Consider the following 22,945-nt stretch of genomic DNA (forward strand, 5'->3'; position numbering starts at 1 on the left):
ATGTGGGGGGCTTTGCAGGAGACGACGGCTCACTCGAGGGTGTGGTCGCGGTTTGCAAACCAGGCCTCAGATGTGTTTGAATAGTACTGCGGGTTTTAACATTTTTTGCTGCCATTTTACGCCGGCCCGAGTAAAACTTCTCAACAAGACAATCCACAAACCGAAACAGGACTGGAAATATGCCCAAAAAGCGCAAATAAATAACAATTTAATCGCGTCCTACTCCATCAAAGCTCAACTGGAAGTCCGAATGGCAGACTGCTACACTGAACAACGATATATTTGGAGCAAAAAAGTGCAGATTTTCATGAAAAGAACTCTCAAACTGCAGCACCATTTGTAGCACCATTTTAGATTGACCATGCTTTGGGTTCTTGTTGCAGGAAAATGACCTTAAACGCACCTCAAATTCCACAATGTGCAACCTCAAGAAATGCAAGCTAAATATTTTATTATGGCTTTCAGATTGGGGACTGGGGACAGTACATCAATGTAAGCTTGTGGATAAATCTACTGTACATGCAAAAAATCTCTGAGTATTTAGTAAACAGAATAGAACAAGTAGCAGTGATGATGTTTCACGCTGTTTTCAAGCAAGATAACAAAAATCATCCTCCCTGAAATATTAAAGAAACGTGTCTTCTTCTTTAACGTTTTCTTTTTTTTTGTGCCAGATGGGCACGATCATCTCTAGATTTTACAGAGGATGATCAGAAAAAGAGAAAAATACCAGGGAGAGGCAGTTTATAGCCAAAAATGTTTTGTTGGTGTCAGACATTGGGGAAGAAGACTGCTTCAGACAGCTTCAAGCTAATAGGAAGGCAACATTGACTCAAATAACTAGCTGTTCTGTATGCAGAACAGTATCTCTGAATGTGAAACATGTTGAACCTTGAAGCCAATGGGCTACATTGGCAGGTGTCACTAATGCTGGCTGCTATAAACATGAACCTGAGGCTATGTTTTATGCAGGCTGAAAACCAAAGGTTGTCAAACCTGATACAGCACAGTATCAGACACAATGTACGTAATACAATGTCCATTACTACAGTTTGTTACTACACTAATTTATGTGCATTTAGTTAATGAATCAGAAAATGTATTTTTATGCTTGGTGGTGTTTTACTCAGATTAATAGACCATAAACTGGAAAATTATTTAGTCTACTGGTGTTTATTACCCAGAATACTAGGTTGAAGGAAGTGTGGGATAACAAAGAAAGCTGATAACCACCATTCTGATACCTTTCACTAATGATCTGTTTTGTTGAGCCAGATGACATAAAGAAAGCCTGGCAATATTGAATTTACATTGGACTACACTCCTCATACATCGTCACACCACAGCGCTCACTTATTTGTATTAATGCTCTACTAAATAGTTACTTAAGTACAATATTCCAACACCTCTGATACAAGCGTTTCCCAAATAACAGGATACAGGTCATTTTTAGTTTAGGCCCAAAGCATTCATATATTTGAACTTCATGAAGGAGGATGATGTATGGAACTGGAAAAAAAAACATGTGTGTCCTTCATTCAGCAAAATCAATCACAGAAAATACCCATATGGAGCAATGATGTATTGAAGGTTTTTGTGAAATATGTTGCGTTCAATCAACATGGGGACACCGAGCAACCTTGAAGTTTTTTGGCACAGATGGAGTCAATTACTGTAAACAACAACTTTTCACTTTTACAAAGATACAAACAGGAAAGATTATTCAATCTTTTTTTTTTCTTGACCTGTGTTATCGTCAGACCCTCTCTCTGTGTTTCTGGCAAAACTGACGAGAACTTGTTTTTTCCAGTTTAGCCCGACAATTACCTGGACGGCCTTCTGAGACTGGATGTCAACTATGAGCACTCGATCCAAGGTTGGCTGTGTCACATAAATAAACTTGTCCTTGATGTTGACCGCTGATGTCCACACACACCTCTGAACCGCCTCTCCTGGTGAGGTGGGGCACACTTCCTCCTGCAAAAACAAAGGCGCGCACACACACAGACACACACACACAGACACACACCGACAGTGAGCATATTGTTTTTCATATTACAGGGAAATACGTCTCATTAAAAAACAATTACCTTCACCTCGTCATTTTTCTGTGTTGTTTACTACCTGCAGTCTTATCACCTATGCTGATGTGAGTCGTGCTATCTTGGCAACTTGGATAAATGAGCTTTACGTGGTCCAGCGAAATCTCTGTAATCGCTCCCACTTGTCTGCACATATTCTTCAACACAAAGCCCGCGGACAGTCTACGGCTGTTCAGCTTCCACTCCTGGCAGCTCTCGCCATCCTGGCTAACGGGCAACTCAACCAGCCTTATGGCTCAGGAGATTTCCACCTCTCACCCCCTTCCCTAGTCATCCAATCCTCCAGGCAGTGACCAGTCGTCCATTTCAGACTCTGTGGGACAATTTTGGGAGCTGCAAGGATGACTCCGGCATGTCGGGATGAACTCTTTCTCTCATATTTACAACCACAGAGGCAGCCCATGACAGGTCCCTTTTCACTGGCCAAAATTTCTTGGTTCGAGGGGCATTCTTTAATGTATGAACTTGACTCAACTTTATATTAAGAATGATGGGGAAAAACAGAGAGGAGGGATCTAAACTCTACTGCCGACCTCCCCAGTGATGTCGCCCATGTCTTCTCTGTAGGTTAATTTGCAAACAAAAACATCCAGCTAAGAGGTCATTTCAAGAAGCTAAATCACTAAATCAATGACACTGCTTTGAATTTTCTGGCTTGAAAGAGCCAGAAAGACAAGGATTTCAATTCTCTGTGACTACATTGTCCAGGTGCAGCGCCATCTATTGCTGTTTATTCCAAAACAGGTTGGAGGAGTCCGTTTTAAAAGTCAGAAATCCTTCCACTTTGTGAAGTAATCGTTGAGTCATTGTTATTGAACCCTGCGACACCCCTGCAGACCTACGCTGTGGTCATTTTGTTGCTAGGGGGGCTGCCAATATCCAACTTATTGCACCTTTAAGAAGTGAGAAATCGAACATCTGATGCCCAGCCGAGGGTGTGAATGGAGGCGGCTGTAATCCTCTCTGTATATGTGTGTTGCATATGTCAGTATATATGTGGGTGCAATCGATGTATGCAATTTATGTTGTAACTGACAGGTTTTAAAGACTGCAAACATTTGCTGTACTTCTTTATGATGGAAATGACTACAGTGTGATACAAAATAATATATATCTTTTCATCAAATACTGCAGTAGGACATTATGCTGCAGTGAATTCACACTGCGGTGTTGTATTTCTTTAAAAGATATTAAAAAAATACTAGTGTGAAGTTATATTTAGAGGATTTTTACTCTCTACACTTGTGAATGTGGATGATGACATTTAAAGAGCTGCTGTGAGAAATGTGAGGCATCTGATATTCTCCAGCTAAGCCGCCAGATGATTTGTAGAGCTAGTACATTTGTGACACATAAGTCGTCTGTGGGGAGGGAAAGTGCCGAAAACAGTGAAGCAGCAACATCCAAAAGTGTCAAAAAGAGAAACTTTGTGGTAAAGTCACGGCACAATCATGTCTAATCTCTTGAGGTGTTCCTCCAAGCTCTCAATCCAAACTTCTGTAGTCTTATAGTATGACGTGATGCAACTTTCACAATATTTTTTTTTAACATGTACTCATAACTTAGTTGGACCTAAAGCCTTTAGAGAATTCTCCAAGCAAATTTTTTCAAAAAGCTACAGGTGAGTTCCAGCTAGTATTACCCTAAAGTGTTTTGTTTTTTTCCTTTTGAACTAGCATGCTAATTATCACCCTTGAGAGTAAACAAGGTCCTCTTGGAATACATAAGACTTAGAAAACACTTCTGTTAAAATTAGAGAAATATGGAGAGAGTGTTCAAGCTGTTGACTGAGTCCCGTCAGTTTTCTAAAATAAATGTGGCGTTTCTAAAATTCCAATTACTATATTTTATTTACCCTTTGACTGTTTTATGATTAAAATTGTCATTACAAATGTGAGGTTTATATACATACAAAATGCATTTACATAAGTTAAGCATTTGGGTTCTCTATGCTCCTTCTACTCTGGAAACACCAACAGCTACTCTTCCACTCGTTGTTCAGTCCTCATGGTCACACCACACCCTCCTGGTCCAGTTCTATTACTCGGTTCTGTTACTCGGTCATCACGAGTAGGAATGAGTAAGGTGGAGTAGGAAAATAGTGGCGCAGTCTACTGCGTGGATATGGAAATTATTTGTATTGTACAAAAGACCGAGAGCATGATGGTAAAGTGCAAACTGCATCCATCTGAGCGCATCCATCCGTGTTTCTTTGATTTAACCTTTACCAACACCCAAAAATGTGGAACATTTAGTACGCATTTGAATTTTTCCTGCCTTTTTCTGTCTTAAATACTGTAACTCACTTATGGTGTGCATCCCACACTCAGCAATAGGCCATCTTTAACTGCTCTCGAATGCAGCAGCTAGGCTGCTAACAAAAACTAGCTATATTTTTGCCTTTACAAGCTTTCAGTTCCAGTGAAATTCAGAATTCATTTGAAAATTTTATTAAATAAAGCCCTACATGGCCCAAGTTCCATCTTATACAGGGACATGTGCTGAGACATTACTGTGGCAGTTGGCCTCTCCGATAATCTGTACACACTCTTTTAACTGTTCCATGCTCTTATTTTAAAACCAGAGGGGATCATTTTGAGGTTGTAGCTCCTACATATTGGAACAGGCTAAATCTGTCGTTTGTTTTAAACAAGTGCAGAGAAAACGTTTTCTGCAGTCATTAGTTTTTAACCTTTTGTCCTTTTTCATAACTATTCTTCTTCTAATGTGCAGGAGAAAATCTAAGGCTGTATCTTTAACTCACATTTGTATATTTAGACATGTATAACTATCTTTAATTTGTGGTCTTCACCAAACTGTGAAGCACTTTGTATGTTTTAAAAGGTGCTATAAAAAATAAGCTATTGTTATTGTTTACAGTAAATGTAGCCCAGTGGCAAACAGATGGAATTAGAGACTGTTTATTGTAACTATTATTAAAGGTGTTTTATTTTGTTCAGTTAAAAGCACTCATGATTGGAGAGAGACTCTAAAGAAAAAATCCAAATTATTTTGTATGGAATTGCATTATTTGTGTTATTTATTGATTTATTTTGTTTCTCAAAGGTTATTTTTTGACCTGGATACAAATGCAGTCCAACCAATGGGATTGTTTGTCCCGCCTTGTTTTTCATGTTTGGTTGCGCTGCTAAGGCTGCTTAGACCACACGCGCCATAGCAGTACCTGTGGGGAAAACGTGGTAGCTGTTGAAACAGCGAAGCTGTTGGTGTCTGCTTGATTAGCCGCCAGATTTGGATAGCCGAAGCTAGTTTTATGAATACGAAGTGCTTTGCACTGGTGAGTAACGAAACTGTTATAGCCGCTGATCGGCATCCTGAAATGTTAATGTTGTTCGCTTCAAAAAACAAACGCTAATGGTGACGGTACTATGCAAGTAGCTAGCGAGTGTGCTAAACGCTCACTCCTGTTGTTAAGCGTTAGTTGAGAACTTATTAGCTGTTGTTAGGTTAAGGAAAAAACAGTATGTCTATCTGTTGTATTGAAATGTTTTATTGTGTTACTTTTATTCATCACTGTTGTTACTTGACCGTGAGCAGAGTATATTGAGTTTGCTGCTTTTAATGAGCAGTGTGAATTGCTTTAATGATTGGTGATAGCTACATTGCCATGTAATGAAAACGTTTAGAATTTGATTAGTTGTACAACATTAGAAATTGAAACACATTTTGTTCATGATTTATACTTTAAACAGAAGTGTTAGTTAAGTGTGAACCGTGTTCATTTGAAGTAATTCTGACCTCACTCTTAGGTCAGGTTTTTTGAGTTGGAGAAAGGAGCCGAGACTCCGCGGAGAACATTGGATTACAGACTTTGTGGAAATCCGCAGAAGAGGAATAATTTTCCATTGCAATGGATGGCGAGCCACAGCCCATTTGGAATTGAATCTTGAAGTCTGGTTGCCTGAACTGTGGTAGGACAAAACAGTGCAAACCATACATCGATCGTGGACTGAACTCACACCAATAACTCACCAGATCACCAAACAGGCCTGATCTGGATCCTATTGACACTTTAAAAGACCCGGGTCTAACATTCTTTTCTTTTTTATTTTGGGTATCTGTGCGCGCACACACAATTTTGGTTGTTATTGTAAAGGCAATACAGTGCACAAATTTCAAATACAGTTGAACTATTGCTTCATCATTTGCAGTTGTGTTTTCATTGTGGTTACCCATCCTCTGGGCTCCTGTCGTTCCTGAAATCTTCTGATTTGCCCATTGTTTATATATTTTGTTACATACTGGTTACAGTGTAAAAGTGGCGAGCCAGCCAGGAGCCTTGAATTAATGGGTGACGATAGTGAAGCATATTTTGTGTGATTGAGCTTTTGGTAAGACCGTCTGTCGCACCAAAAGATGGATTTTGTTGAAAAATTAGGTATTAAGGTCCCAAATGCTGTCATAGTGCGTGGGGTAACAGGATCAGAAAAGGATGAAGAGATTTTTGAGTTCTTAAAGCAGTACGGCTCTATTAGTAGGGTCCTCACCATTGATGATCAAGTATCTGAATTCAACAAGGATCAGATAGTGGAGTATAACTCAGGAGTAGCAGTGCAAACATTAGGACCCTTGTTGCCATATGTCCACCCCTCAGCTGCCAATCCTGATGTAGTATTTTCTGTAGATGCTTTGACAGATGTTTATTCCCAGAGAGTTGGGGGGAGTGTCACAGATACTTACCTGAGTGAACTGCGAGGAATAGCCAAGCTAAGTGGGAAAGATTTTGAAGAGGTACTGGGAGAGGTGATGACAAAAATTGAAAAGTCTGTGGGTGTCGCCGAAGAAAGTGTTGCACTCAGTACTGAGGTTGAAATAGAGGAAGTTGATCATACTGACAGGCCCAGCCAGACCCCTGCTACTTTTATTGAATCAGCTGGTATTTCAGTCTGTCCTAAGCTTGGCCACGCTGATGATGAATATCGCACACCGACTTTAAGCTCTGGAACCAAGAGATCCCTGACTCTAAATCCTGGTGAGCTTAACCCACCAGACGTACAGAGAATTGTGGTTGAACACATTGTAAAGAGTGATGATAAGATGTCACGTACCCATTCCACCTTGAGACTGAGAGCTTTTTCTGGGAAGATTCCCCGGCCATATAATGAAGCTGATTATGATACTTGGCGCTCTCATGTTGATTTAATGATGGAGGACACTTCTGTTTCTGACTTGGAGAAGACTCATAAAATTCTCGAGAGCCTCCTCATTCCTGCTTCAGATGTAGTTCGACATCTTGGACCTGAAGCGCCACCATCTACCTACCTGCAATTATTGGAATCTGCCTTTGGCACAGTTGAGGATGGGGAGGAATTGTTGGTGAGGTTCATGAACACGTTGCAAGATCCTGGAGAAAAACCCTCAGCTTACCTGCATCGCCTGCAGGTGGCATTGAACCGTACTGTACGCAGGGGAGGTGTACAGCCACAAGAGGTCGACAAACACCTCCTGAAACAATTTTACAGGGGTTGTTGGAATCATGACTTGCTTGCTGTCTTGCAGCTAGAACTTAAGGATCGACAACCCCCATCACTCGCTGAGCTTTTGTTGCTGCTGCGTACTGCAGAAAATAGGCAAGAAACAAAAACTAGTAGAATGAAACGGCACCTTGGTACTACCAAACCTAAGGTTGTCTCCCATAGACAGAGTGTTCAGGAAACAAGCGAAACACAAGCTGAATCTGAATCAAGTGACCTAAGTAAGTTAAAGAAGCAAGTTGCTGACTTGAAGAGTCAATTGACAGCACTCATGAAACAAAGAAAACCCACTGCTTCTAAGAAAGAACACATGCAGAAAGATGAAACTAAAAAACCTGACCATGCAAAGACTGAACCAGGGCCCCCTCCACACAGCGCTTTAACTGTAAAGCCAAAACCGTGGTACTGTTTCCGTTGTGGGGAGGATGGTCATATTGTGGCCACCTGTGAGTCAGATCCAAATCCTGCCCTGGTAGCTGCTAAAAGAAAGGAACTGAGAATCCGTCAGCAGTTATGGGAAAGCCAACACCGAAACACACCTTCGTTAAACTGAATTCAGTCCCTGTCGTGGGACAGATGGGGACTGCAACGGGTCAAACACGTCCCGCTGATAAGAAGCCTAAAGTGACCACTAAGAAGGGTGCCATGTTAACATTGAATGCTGAGCGTGGTAATTTCAAATTACCCAAAGGTTTAATAGGGGCGAAAACTACAGCACAGGTTCAAATAGAGGGCAATTGTGTTAGCTGCTTAATGGATACAGGCTCTCAAGTCACCACTGTTCCCCAGTCGTTTTACAATCAGAACCTGTCACAACATGAGATCCGGCCTCTCTTTGAGCTTTTGGAGGTTGAAGGAGCCAATGGCCAATCTGTGCCTTATCTAGGCTACATTGAGATTAATGTTGTATTCCCCAAAGAGTTTTTAGGTGCTGAGGTTGAAGTCCCCACACTAGCATTGGTGGTTCCAGATGTTCGTACAGTCCCCCAGCCACTAGTTTTGATAGGTACTAACACACTAGATCTACTTTACGAACTCCATCGTGATACCTGTCCTGAAGAGTATGAACCATCACAATATGGTTACAAAGCAGTGCTAAAGATTTTGGGGCTGCGACACAGGCAGTGCAAGGATAACCGCCTTGGTCTGGTCACCTCGCTCGGAAAAGACCCCCAGCTAGTTCCAGCAGGACAAACCGTAGTGTTAGAGGGGTTCATTGATGTAAACAGTCATACCACTGAGAAATCTGTCCTCTTAGAACATCCCTCCTTGTCAGCACTGCCAGGTGGGGTGTTAGTTAAACCTTGCCTCATTGACTTGCCCCAGAAAGCGCCATATAAAGTGCCAGTCGTAATGACTAATGAGCTGGATCATGATGTTGTTATTCCCCAGAAGTGTGTGATTGGGGAAATCAGTGCATTTCATCGTGTTCTCTCACATGAGCATTGTGTGGTGACACCAGATTCTAGCACCAAGCAGAAGCTAGGCCTCAACTTCAACTTCGAGGACTCACCTATAAGTGCTGAGTGGAGAGAGAGAGTAGCACAAAAACTTGCCAATATGCCGGAGGTCTTCGCGCAAACTGACATTGACTTTGGGAGAACTAATCAGGTAAAACACCAAATCAAGCTATCTGATGAGACTCCATTTAAGCACAGGGCACGCCCCATACACCCAAATGATCTGGAAGCTGTCCGAAAGCACTTGCTAGAACTTCAACAGGCAGGTGTGATCAGGGAGTCCACATCACCCTTCTCTTCTCCCATAGTGGTGGTGAGGAAGAAGAATGGGGATGTGCGTCTCTGTGTTGATTACAGGAAGCTCAATCTGCAAACAGTGAAGGATGCTTATGCACTCCCAAACTTGGAGGAGACTTTCTCCACGCTGACTGGTTCCCAGTGGTTTTCTGTCCTCGACTTAAAATCTGGTTACTACCAGATTGAGGTTGAAGAGGCTGACAAACCGAAGACAGCTTTCGTTTGTCCCATTGGATTTTGGGAGTTTAACCGTATGCCGCAGGGCATTACGAACGCTCCAAGCACATTTCAGCGTCTCATGGAGAAATGCATGGGGGATATGAACCTGAAGGAGGTTCTTGTCTTCCTTGATGACATCATTGTTTTCTCTAAAACGCTGGAAGAACATGAGACCCGACTGATCAAAGTTCTCAACCGTCTGAAAGAGTACGGGTTGAAATTATCCCCTGAGAAATGTAAATTTTTTCAGACATCAGTGAGGTACTTGGGACATGTTGTGTCTCGTAATGGGGTGGAGACTGACCCTGAAAAAGTGAAGGCTCTGCAAACTTGGCCAGTGCCTACTGATCTGAAAGAACTGAGGTCTTTTCTTGGTTTTGCAGGGTATTACAGACGCTTCATTAAAAGCTATTCTAACCTAGTGAAGCCCCTCACCAATCTGACCTCAGGTTACCCACCCCTTCGCAAAGGTACCAAGCCCAAAGCTAACACTCCTCAGTATCATGATCCGAAAAAACCCTTTGGTGAGCGATGGACTCCAGAGTGTGAACAAGCTTTCCGAGCGATCATTGAAAAGCTAACTACTGCTCCGATCTTGGGTTTTGCTGACCCCAAGTTGCCCTACACTCTCCATACGGATGCCAGCACTATGGGGTTGGGTGCTGCTTTGTATCAGGAGCAGAAGGGGCAGATGAGAGTAATAGCATATGCTAGCCGAGGTTTGTCCAAGAGTGAGTCTCGCTACCCTGCCCACAAACTAGAGTTTTTAGCTCTAAAGTGGGCAGTTACAGAAAAATTTTCTGATTACCTCTATGGTAGCCAATTCATGGTTGTAATTGACAGCAATCCCTTAACATATGTTCTGTCTACAGCCAAGTTGGATGCAATGAGCTATCGTTGGCTAGCAGCACTCTCCACGTTTAACTTCCAGCTTCAGTACAGAGCTGGAAAGTTAAATTCTGATGCAGACGGTCTTTCAAGACGACCACATGGAGGACTGCTCAATGACACCGTTTCACAAAAAGAGCAGGAACGTATACAGCGGTTCACTGAAACACATCTGTCTGGTCAAGGAGTCACTCTTGGCCCAGACGTGGTCCCAGCTATCTGTGAGAGGCACCTCATTGGCTGTAGCCCAAGTGAAAACAAAGAGATGGATTGTGCTTTCACCCTGGTAGACTCTTTGGCCATGTCTGTATCTGCTATACCAGATGAGTTTGTGAATGAAGATCAGTGTGGTGGGTTACCAGTTATTCCCCATATGCCAGTAGAGCAGCTAAGGGCAGAACAACGAGCTGACCCGTGTTTGAGGGAAATTATAGCTCAACTCGAGACTGGGGACAAGGTTCCACCCACCGTTAGAAAGCAACTGCCCGATATTCCCTTACTAATCAGGGAATTCAGTCGCCTTGAGCTACACAATCAAATACTGTACCGAACACGACAAGATGGAGGTTGTGTAACCTGGCAACTTGTTCTTCCAGAGCAGTTTCGAGACACAGTCCTCCATAGCCTCCATGATGATATGGGCCACTTAGGGATTGAACGCACTCTCGACCTGGTGAGAACAAGGTTTTACTGGCCAAGGATGGCTGCAGATGTTGAGAAAAAGGTTAAAACCTGTGATCGCTGTGTTCTGAGAAAATCCCTTCCTGAAAAAGCTGCTCCTTTGGTCACCATAAAGTCCACCAGACCTCTTGAGCTTGTTTGTATGGACTTTTTGTCCATTGAGCCTGATAGGAGCAATATTAAGGATGTCCTCGTACTTACAGACCACTTTACTAAGTATGCCATTGCCGTCCCAACTCACAATCAGAAAGCTCAAACAGTTGCCAAGTGCCTGTGGGATAATTTCATTGTCCATTACGGCATTCCTGAACGTTTGCATAGTGACCAAGGGCCTGACTTTGAGTCACACATCATCAAAGAACTATGCAACATCCTGGGTGTTCACAAGATTCGTACTACGCCCTACCATCCTAGGGGAAACCCTGTAGAGCGTTTTAATAGGACGCTGTTGAGCATGCTTGGCACATTGGAAAACAAGGACAAATCACAGTGGCATAGCTTTGTGAAACCATTGGTTCATGCGTACAATTGTACAAAGAACGACGTTACAGGGTACTCACCTTATGAATTAATGTATGGCCGTAAACCCAGATTGCCCATTGACCTGGCTTTTGGTCTTCCCCTCAGAGACGACGGCTACAAGTCACATTCGCAATATGTGCAAAGTTTGAAGTCACGTCTGGAAGAGAGTTACAGGATCGCGGCACAAAACGCAGCAAAAATTGCTGACAAGAATAAGACCAGATTTGACTTGCGTGTAACCGCTTCTAAATTGGAAGAAGGAGACAGAGTTTTAGTGCGTGCTGTACGCCTAAGAGGGAAACATAAGCTTGCTGATAAGTGGGAGTCAGATGTTTATGTGGTGGTAAAGCAGGCGGGAGATCTCCCAGTTTACACAATAAAACCTGAGAACAGAGACGCTCCTTGGCGAACTGTCCATCGAGATCTCCTACTCCCTTGTGGTTTTGTCACACCCACTAAGGAGAAGCCTGTTATGACAAACTCCACACGCAAGCCTGTAACACGGCAATCAGCTAAACAGTATGATGAGACTGAACCTTCTGAGACAGAGGAGGATATCGTTTGGTTTCGTGAGAGGCGTCCCAGAGAAACCATTCGATTCACCACATTGTACGAGATTCCAAAATCATCCCCTGACACCGATGATGGTGAGGCAGCACAGATAAATTTAACTGAAGACTGCTTAGCTGTTAATGATACGGTAGTCAGAGAAGACTTGTCTCATGGAAATGCAGAAATCATTTTGGAGGATACTGCCTTGGATGCCGTGAGTGAAAAACGCTCAGCTGCTGATGTACCTGGAAGTGGAAATGACTTAGCAGACACATCCACCTTTCAGGGAGATGTTCTTCTAAGCAGAGAAGACTCTGACAGTGAGCCTGAGGCCTTTAACAAAGAAGATTCACAACAGAGCGTGGAAGGTGATAAAACGGACACTCTTCGACGTTCAGTGAGGAATAGAGGTCCGCCAGAAAGACTGCAGTACACCCAGTTGGGTAATCCACTGATATCTATTGTGCAATCCTTATTCCAAGGCTTGAGCTTAGCTTTTACTGATGCTTTGCAAGAGAGTAAGGAGGTTGGAACTTACCAGGAGCCACTCTCTCAAGTGGTGAGGTCACAGCCATCTCCCATGCAAAGGGACTTGCATGAATTTAGGAGGGGAGAGTGTAGCCCAGTGGCAAACAGATGGAATTAGAGACTGTTTATTGTAACTATTATTAAAGGTGTTTTATTTTGTTCAGTTAAAAGCACTCATGATTGGAGAGAGACTCTAAAGAAAAAATCCAAATTATTTTGTATGGAATTGCATTATTTGTGTTATTTATTGATTTATTTTGTTTCTCAAAGGTTATTTTTTGACCTGGATACAAATGCAGTCCAACCAATGGGATTGTTTGTCCCGCCTTGTTTTTCATGTTTGGTTGCGCTGCTAAGGCTGCTTAGACCACACGCGCCATAGCAGTACCTGTGGGGAAAACGTGGTAGCTGTTGAAACAGCGAAGCTGTTGGTGTCTGCTTGATTAGCCGCCAGATTTGGATAGCCGAAGCTAGTTTTATGAATACGAAGTGCTTTGCACTGGTGAGTAACGAAACTGTTATAGCCGCTGATCGGCATCCTGAAATGTTAATGTTGTTCGCTTCAAAAAACAAACGCTAATGGTGACGGTACTATGCAAGTAGCTAGCGAGTGTGCTAAACGCTCACTCCTGTTGTTAAGCGTTAGTTGAGAACTTATTAGCTGTTGTTAGGTTAAGGAAAAAACAGTATGTCTATCTGTTGTATTGAAATGTTTTATTGTGTTACTTTTATTCATCACTGTTGTTACTTGACCGTGAGCAGAGTATATTGAGTTTGCTGCTTTTAATGAGCAGTGTGAATTGCTTTAATGATTGGTGATAGCTACATTGCCATGTAATGAAAACGTTTAGAATTTGATTAGTTGTACAACATTAGAAATTGAAACACATTTTGTTCATGATTTATACTTTAAACAGAAGTGTTAGTTAAGTGTGAACCGTGTTCATTTGAAGTAATTCTGACCTCACTCTTAGGTCAGGTTTTTTGAGTTGGAGAAAGGAGCCGAGACTCCGCGGAGAACATTGGATTACAGACTTTGTGGAAATCCGCAGAAGAGGAATAATTTTCCATTGCAATGGATGGCGAGCCACAGCCCATTTGGAATTGAATCTTGAAGTCTGGTTGCCTGAACTGTGGTAGGACAAAACAGTGCAAACCATACATCGATCGTGGACTGAACTCACACCAATAACTCACCAGATCACCAAACAGGCCTGATCTGGATCCTATTGACACTTTAAAAGACCCGGGTCTAACATTCTTTTCTTTTTTATTTTGGGTATCTGTGCGCGCACACACAATTTTGGTTGTTATTGTAAAGGCAATACAGTGCACAAATTTCAAATACAGTTGAACTATTGCTTCATCATTTGCAGTTGTGTTTTCATTGTGGTTACCCATCCTCTGGGCTCCTGTCGTTCCTGAAATCTTCTGATTTGCCCATTGTTTATATATTTTGTTACATACTGGTTACATAAACATTAAGACAACCACCGCACTTAACATAACCTTGTAGCATATGTAATAAAAAACAAAACAAAACTCATAACACATCTGATTGTCCTTTGTTCCACAGGAAACCAAATAAAGATGCTTCCTGAAGCAGAATTGGACGTTATTGTGTTTTCTTCCATACGACATGTATCGCAGTTGAGCAGTCTATCTGGTGGATTTGGATAATGGATTGGCTGTGCATAAGCAATCAATCCTCTGTGATGGAGAAAACGTGAGCACTGTGCTGGGAAACGGCCTCATGTGTTCACACCGCAATCCACCAAGACAAGAGTGGAGTGCTGCAGTGATTGATATCCTAATACAAACACCTCTCAGAGGAACGCTTGGCTGATTGTTGCGCGTTCATGGCATCGCTTTATGTATAACAGCCGTCCAATCAGTGCAGAGCTCCTGGATGAAAGGCAGCTCAGAGAAAAGCTGCTATTCGAGAACACGTGTAAATCTAACAGGTATCTATCAGCTGGGTGCTCTGAATGTTTTGCTGCTTGAAAGCTTCAGTGATAAACGGTGTCTCAGTAGGGGAGGCTTGGTGTAAACAGTCCACTGCCATCTGAAACTCACTCTGACTGCATGAGTTATGTTAGTGAATTAACACCATGGCTCAGTGGGTACCCTACGTGCCTAGTGGACATTGTTTTCTTCAACTGTCCATCCATTTGTCCATTTCTTACCACTTATCAGGATCCAGGTCGTAGGGCAGCAGTCCAAACACAGATGCTTAGACCAGTCACTGCTTCTAGCTCTTCTGGGGGGTAACTGAGACATTCCCAGGCCAAACAAGAGATGCATCTCTCCAGCTTTCTTGGGTATTCCCCTTGATCCCCACTTTGGTGATATGCCCAAAACACCTTACCTTGAAGGCATCTTAATTAGATGCCCTTTTCGGAGAAGCGGAGGCTTTACTCAAGAATGGCTCAACTCCTCACCCTCTGTTATGCCCAGACACCCTTTAAAAGAAGCCAATTTCTTGAATCTGCAACATTGATTTACTTTTTTCTGTCACTGAAGGTTGTAGACACAAGTGAAGCTAGGAACCCAGACTGACCAATAAATCGACAGCCTCATCTTCAAACTCAGCTCCTCAGATCAGTACTGCATCCACATCAGTACACTGCACCAGGCCTGCCTGTCAATCTCTTGCTTTACTCTTCCCCCATTAGTTATCTGACAGAAGGAAAAATACTGACATATTTATTTGAACAATGTTATAAAAATGACTGTTTGAGCCTGTTGTTTTTACAGGTTTACAGAACATGTTTGTTTTTCTTACTTCAGTGAAAACGGCTCTAATGAAATTATCTGGTAAATGGGGAGGAGATGATGGAGCGCATCATCTCATGGGTAAATTGGCTGCATGTCTCTACCTGTTAGCCCTGCCCCCATCACCCTAGCTGTTGGGATGGATTTTTCCACCATGGACGACTCTTCTTGTCTAGTCTGATCTTGATTCTCTTTGGGGTTTCTCTGAAACATGTTCAAATTAATCTATATTGCAATGGCAAGCTTTAGGTCCATTCATTTGAAAATCAGGAGAAAAAGAAGGGCATTGCTGACATAAGATAATTACACTATCATTTATCAAGTGTGTGAGAAAATGCAGATCTACATTTAAATCATATTTGGAATCACTCATATCAATATTGGACAGTTTAGTGACTATCAACTGTTGAGCGTTCGGCAGCTTAGCTGACTCTGAACCTCAGATAAATCCAACTGCTCACAGAAGCTGTCACTCCGTTGGATAGCATGGCACTTGATGTGTAGGATATTATTATTGAAGAAAGTGTGTACATTATTGTACTTTATTGAGCCCCGTGGGGAAATTGCTCTCTGCATTTAACCCATTCACTCAGTGAAGCAGTGGGCAGCCATTGGGCGCCCGGGGAGCAGTGTGTAGGGACGGTACCTTGCTCAGGGGTACCTCAGGGTAGCTGTTAAGGGGAATCGAACCCCCGACCTTCCGATCATGGGGCAACCACTCTACCTACTGAGCTATCCCTGCCCTTACATATATAAATAGTGAATAACACATTACATCTTTTTCAGAGACATTAACAAACACTCCTGTCTGTTCACAGGACTCCACTGTAAAACACTAAGATGCAAACACTGACATTTTTGATCTATGCAAGCCAAGGGCTTACAAGACTATTCAACCACCTCTTCTCTGCTTCCAATTCATTAAATTAACTGGTCATTGACAAGATCTTCCAAAGTTAAAATAAAACATTTCACAGTGTTGCGAATTCCTGGCAGGCACAAATCATAACAGTCTTTGGACTTTAGGAAAAGAAATGGGTTTTGCGGAGAGGCATGAATTCATATTAAATAATGTCATTAAAATTATTGCAATTAAACTTGACGTATACTAGGTTAGGTGCTATTAATTTTCAACATTGGAGATCTGACACTTATACAAAGGAAGAGGAAAATACCCTGTTAAATACACCATAGAGGTCTCCTTTTATGCTGCATGTCGGCAGAGAAAGCACAATAGGGCTCACACAAGTGTTTTTCTTTTTTTTACACTTTATACTTTTGGATACATTAACAGTGTTTCTAACCAGAAACCCACTGTTGGTTCAGGTCTTCTGTAAAAATGTTTTAAAAATTATTACAATTTACAGTATTCTACACACTGCTTTAGAAATGCATTATAAACTATAATCTGTTTTAACAGCAAGGCCCAAAACTGACACTAGATATTCATTGAGAACTATTTCACTGCTCTTTGAAGACGGCAACCTTCTCCAGTCTCCCACCTTGTGGCTACATATAGCTATGGTCGACTTCTGATATGCTAGCCTTGCCTGGTTGAGTTAGACGTCTTTACACATCTTGCTGTTTTACTGGTGGCTTACGAAACACCTCTGGCAGCATTACTACCACCTTCTGACTGGACTTGGGCTTTACGTACATTTTTAATGATGGAATATAAAAAAAAGTCACTGAATCGTAAATGTTTTCTGACGACTCACCTGCAGAGCCAGCAGCTTCTCACTGGGTTTAATATGCCGTTGGATCTCACATGCAACCGGCTGAATGACTTTGATCCCGTCTTCATAGAACACATAGAACATGTTGCCAATGCCGAGACCTGCGAGAGAGTAACAACAGCGCCGTTATATACGTGAAAAAGCTTATGAGACTGCACAGTATGAACATTTGGAACGGAAATAAGCATATAACATTGTTATCTACTCTCGAAGCATCAAATCACTTAATCCTTCTCATCACAGTTCAGTAACCCTATTACAGAAATTCAATTAACTCAGTTTAATGAATGCTATAGTGGAGCAGAAGCAGTCTAGACGTACCTTCTTCCCGCCACAAAATGTTTGCCACTGCAAGGAAGGAAAAAGAGGGAAGCACAGATGAAAATAAATGCAAGAATCAATAGTGTCCCTTTGTGAGAACTAACACCCAAATACTGACTCCTGTTGAGGCAAAGAGGAAAGTAGACCACATGAAAGTTTTATGGAAGCTGTCTGTCTGACACCAAGTGCAACAAACAATCGATGGAGCCCTCTGCTTGGAAATAATTTGATTCCAAACACTGGAAAATGGAGTGCAGGCAACAACAAGTACTGTAAAACAGCTTATGATTTTTGGATGCTGCAATCTTACGAAGAGAGAGGAGAAAAAACCTTAGACCTCAGATCATCATCTATCAATATGAGCGTTATGGGTAAGCTGCCTTAGACACCCATGAGTAGTCCACAGGTTTCAGGCTCAGATGATTATCATAAGTCATTAGGAAGGATTAATGTGCTGCTTCTTCAGTGGCATGAAACCTGTTTTGGCTGCTATAACAGGTAATTTCTCATTAAATTCACTTAGAAGTGACTAATGACATGAAATGTGGGATGAAAGCCACATAACACCCTGAATGTTCACTGGCGACCTAAGACACAGACTGACAGTGGGCTTTCAAAGCAGCCGCTGGATACTCTGAGAGAAAAGATGACATCATAAGACTAAATAGTGAGAAGAAAATCTAGAGCTATTATATACTTTCCATGTAAAGATAAGAGCAAATTCTTCCACTCAATCATTCTCATCCCCCAACCCGCCACCACCACCACCACTATCATCTCACACTGGCTTTTAACTGTGACCTTCTCTCATTGTTCATGTGTCCCCCAGTCTTCTCTCTGCTTCCATTCCATCTTCCATTTTCATGCATTTTCAGTCTACAAACCAATCTCCAGGCCAATTCACATCCGATTCTAATCTCGCCTCTAGTGCAGTGCTCATTCCCACAGCCTCTTGCTCAGGTGGACGGATGCAGAGAAAGAAAAGAGAGCTGAGACAAAGCCAACCAGACACCACTGTGCTGTTAGTCAGCCTTAATCTTTCAAAAGTGCTTTGTCAAGTCTTTCCTGTGCACTCTTGCATACCTTTTAGCTCATTAAAAGTTCCACAAAAGGAGCGGGGTGTATAGCGTGGTCTGGAGGATCGAGGAAGGAAGGAAGGCAAGGACAAAACAAAAAGGAAAACAATACAATTTATTTGAGATCTGCCAAAAATGGAAAATGGAAAAGAGGAGCTGAGATGAGATCTTGTGTGCCCCGGTCTTTTCCAATAGTCCACAGTATTGATGCTATTCATCACTTGGCAGAAACACTGTGGCTGTTCTGCGCATACAAGGAGCCCATACATCAACTTCATCATCCATAATACAAAACAAGCTGGCTGCCACTGTAGGCAGTGAGTTCACTCTTTCTGGCCGTAATAACTATGTTTCCACTGGGCTACAAACATCGGGGACGCCACGCTCACCAGCCAGTCTGGCCTCCGCAGTTCCTACCCGTCAGCAAGGTTACATAAATTCAATTTGTTTACAAGAGCACGCTGCTGCGACAGTGGGCCAAACAGCCCGTGGTGTTCACCACAGTGGCATGGCAGAAGACAGTATAATACAGCTAAAGTAATTGGGTCACAGTAGATGCAAATGTATAATGAAATTCAGGATGACTGCCTTAGGTGTTCAGCTTTTTATTGCTCTTTCCAGGTATTCTTTACGAAGTTTCTTGGAAAAACTGACCCAAGACTTATGCTTTAATTATAAGCTCTACACACATACACCTTCTCAACAGTTTGGAAGTACAAATCCTGCTCGCTGCTCTAGCATTATGTATTCAGAAAGTGAAAAAATAATGCTCGAGAAAACAGGCAGAAATATCATTCTTCCTCTTCTTTCTTTCATCATCTACACTGATACAAAAGTCTTTTGAGAACACTGATAGCATGCAGAGCAGGTACCCCACAAATCTGTGTAAAGCCAAAAAGATTTTTGCATGTGCCTGCCAACTCCCACTTGCAGTACATTGAGGCCTGGATCAAGATGTCTTAGGACTCTCTCCTTTGGCTCTTAGCCAAGCCCTGTAAACCTGGATATCAGCAGAAATTTGTCTTTAATGAACAGTGTCTAATACTACTTTTCAAATGCTCCTTAAAAAAAAAAATGAATAGGTAAATGCATGTTCCTTTTACCTACAACCCCAAAATGTTCTCTTTTTAGAATTTTCTCTGTGCTGATTTTTAGAATTAGGTAGTTGATCAATTTTCTTGTAGGTGTTTTCAAGAAAGACTATTTTCTTAATTTGCTCTACACTATGAGTGACGCTGCCTACAAGTGAAGAATACAGTACTTTCAGCATGAATGTCTGTGAAGCTTCTCTGTCATCCAGGTCATCGTAGACGTTGAAGACGTTTCACCTCTCATCCAAGAAGCTTCTTCAGTTCAGAACTGAAGCTTCTTCTTGTATGAGAGGTGAAACGTCTTCAAGCAACTTGAAGAAGTCCAGACACTTTTCTTTCCAAGCTCCTTAGACTTTCAGCATGAATAAAAAACATCGGTTTTGCCACACGAGATATCTGGATTTTTGCCTAAATGTCTCTGATTTAAAGTGAAAAAAGCTCAGGAATTTACCTGAAACTTCGTTTAGAAGTCAATTATAAATCTAGGGAGGGAGTTCAGGAGGTAGAGCAAGTCATTTACTAATCAGAAGATTGGTGGTTTGATCCTTCGCCGTGCCAGTATGCATGCCAAATGTCCTTGGGTAAAATACTAAAACCAAGTTTCCATCTATTGGATTATTGACTGTTATTGTCTCATACTGCTGCAGTTTAAGTGAAAAAAAAAAGAAAAACTCACAAAACTGCACACCATTACTGAGAACTGAGTAATTTCCAAAACGAATGCAACAACGTATGCCAAATATGTAACAATAAAGAAGAAAGTGTTCATCCACAACAAGGTGCTCATGGTAGTGACAGCCCAAAAGTATGTAAATATACACATAATATACAATATTAAATTGGATGGGATGTAATCCCAGATTTTTTTCCTTTACTTTCAAAGCACCAAAGAGTGAGTGCCATTTAGTTCCATTAAATAAAAGAGAAGGCAGATACCGCTGCAACTGGCAGCTCACACCATAGCTATCTGACTTTAGAGTGAACTGTCCCTTTAACCCTCAGTTTATCAGACAACGCTCTGGGCGCAGGGTGGGAATCAAAAAACAGTTCGAGTTGAGACCCGCTTCCAAACTGTCCAATCTATCTCGACTGTATGCCCCCAACTGCTTCTATCATCACTCGCACATTTTTCTGACAGATGAACATGTCAAACTGATGGAAGTGGAGCTTTGACACATGAGTCACACTGAGGCTTTTTTTTTCCCATACTCTGGTTCTAAATTGTGCTCAGACAAATAATTTAAAATTTTATGCTTATGCCGATCCCTACAGAAAACTAGTTAAATGCTTTTAAGTCAGCTTTCAGTATATACACGTTGGTCTTTCTACTGAGAGGTCTGACATCATTACCAATGTGCAGGCCCTTTAACACAATGAGAAGTACAGAGTATAATTTTTAGGGGGCAATTTTCATATCATGAGCCATATGCTTTACAAAGAAAAGCCACAGCAGAAATCTTTATCCAGTTCTAGGAAATGAGAATTATAAAGCAATGCACCTTTGTGAGTCAAAGGTCAGAGAAAATGTCATGAAGCTGTAGCTCTCAGATGGTAAGCAGAGTATCTTTTTCCTGCGTGTTTTGCAAAATGTAAAAATGATGGTTGATACGGCTGAAGAAAAGTCATGAAGGGTCATTTTAAGCGCCAAGATATTTCATGTCTTATTTAAAGTGGCTATCAACTGATGGTGGCTCAGCCTCTCTGGCGTTAAAGTGAATACTGATGAAACAATATCATTTTCAGAGCCTTGTGCTTCTCACTTGGCTTCTTCTCTCTGCAGTACAAACACTTATGAGTCACCTAGTGATCAAGTCCGACTTCATACAGAGAAAGTCTTTTAGCTTTTATATTTAACCCATCCATTCTTCAGTCACGAAATTCTTTAGATTTCCTAACAGCTTTTTTTTTTCTTCTTCCCCCGTTGCTTTTAGCAGCTCTGTGCTTCAACAGCAAGTTCCCAGCAGTACTATTTAAAGTCAGGTAGAGCGAGGAAGCTTTCAAAATAACAGGTCTGACGGCACTTGAATTAGAGCTGGGAGCCCGTGGACGACCGAAGGCTGTATCATCTCTTTAGGATGAAAAGTATTCAAAAGACTTAATCCCTGAGAGTTTTCAGAAAGGAGAAAAAAAAAAACGAGTTACTGGAAAGCACTTCAAACATCCAAACTTGAAAAATAAAACTTGTTTTAACTGATTGTGCTTCATCACAAACACGGGCTGCTATGGGAGACATACACGGATGAATATCCGCTGTAGCAGTGCAGCCAATGTGATCCGTCTATAATTATGAACAAAAAAAACCCTTGTGGGTTCTTATTTTTATTACATCACTAAATGAATCATGCTCTATCACATTTATAATACTTTGCAAAGTCATGGCAACTAAATCCATTCAACCTTTCAGCCAGTTTAGTTCTACAAACCAGGTTTAATGTAATCACTATAATCATTCAAGTGTAAATAGATTTTAAGTGGTGTTCGTGTTGTGTCCTCTGCTGTTCATGATTTGTACTGATTATGATCATTATCCTCATGATTAGTATTATTACATTAGCATTCAAAAAAATCATCACAAATATTCATAAGCTGTCATGTTGTTGCTGGGGCTTAAAGGTGTTAAAACTTTCCACTGGATTTACGTTATTCATTTCGGAAAGCCTTCACCGTGAAACTCAGTCGACAGGCAGTAGGCTGCTGACACTGCAGATAGCGTCACTGCCTGGTTAGAGTTCCTTGTTGCTGACAGCGTGTCCAACGCTGTGTGAAAGCCTGCTGTGATGGGGAGGGACGCTACTGATGGAAACATGGACGCTAGTTTGGCTCGAGCTGATCTTCTGTGTTCAGAGGATATGAAGCAGACAGCACGGCGAACAGCATAGCATTAAAACAGCTTTGTGAAGACTTCGGTGTGCAGCGGTGGTTCTCATCTGTGTGGCGCCGAGGCCCAGGAGATTGCAGGGCTTTGTTCCAACCAATCACTTGAGCAGCAGGTTTCACTGATTAGATCTTCCCCTTCATCTGAAACTGTAAAATCAAGCAGTGGCGTGTTTGATTGGAACAAAAGCTTACAAACTGCAAGATATGATAAAATGGCCAAGAAAACGTGACAGAATAAAAACAGCAAGGTGTGCAGACAAGTGTTGAGGGAGGAAAAAAGTGGCATAGAAGAGGACATAACATGGAGCAAAGACAACAGTCTAAC

The 22,945-nt window shown here is 41.8% G+C and overlaps 1 protein-coding gene across 2 annotated transcripts in view; it reads right to left on the reverse strand.

Moving 5' to 3' along the window:
* Positions 1-22,945, reverse strand: part of fstl5 (follistatin-like 5) — a 214,931-nt gene that overhangs the window by 17,461 nt on the left and 174,525 nt on the right. For both annotated transcript variants that reach the window (XM_082506093.1, XM_082506094.1), the window contains exons 11-13: positions 17,577-17,603; positions 17,238-17,356; positions 1,828-1,977 (exon numbers count right to left, since the gene is read on the reverse strand). In XM_082506093.1, coding sequence (XP_082362219.1) covers positions 1,828-1,977; positions 17,238-17,356; positions 17,577-17,603 — 296 coding nt within the window. The remainder of the gene's footprint in view (positions 1-1,827; positions 1,978-17,237; positions 17,357-17,576; positions 17,604-22,945) is intronic.

The sequence above is a fragment of the Aulonocara stuartgranti genome (assembly GCF_965226115.1).
Source record: "Aulonocara stuartgranti genome assembly, chromosome: 2".
Lineage (NCBI taxonomy): Eukaryota > Metazoa > Chordata > Actinopteri > Cichliformes > Cichlidae > Aulonocara > Aulonocara stuartgranti.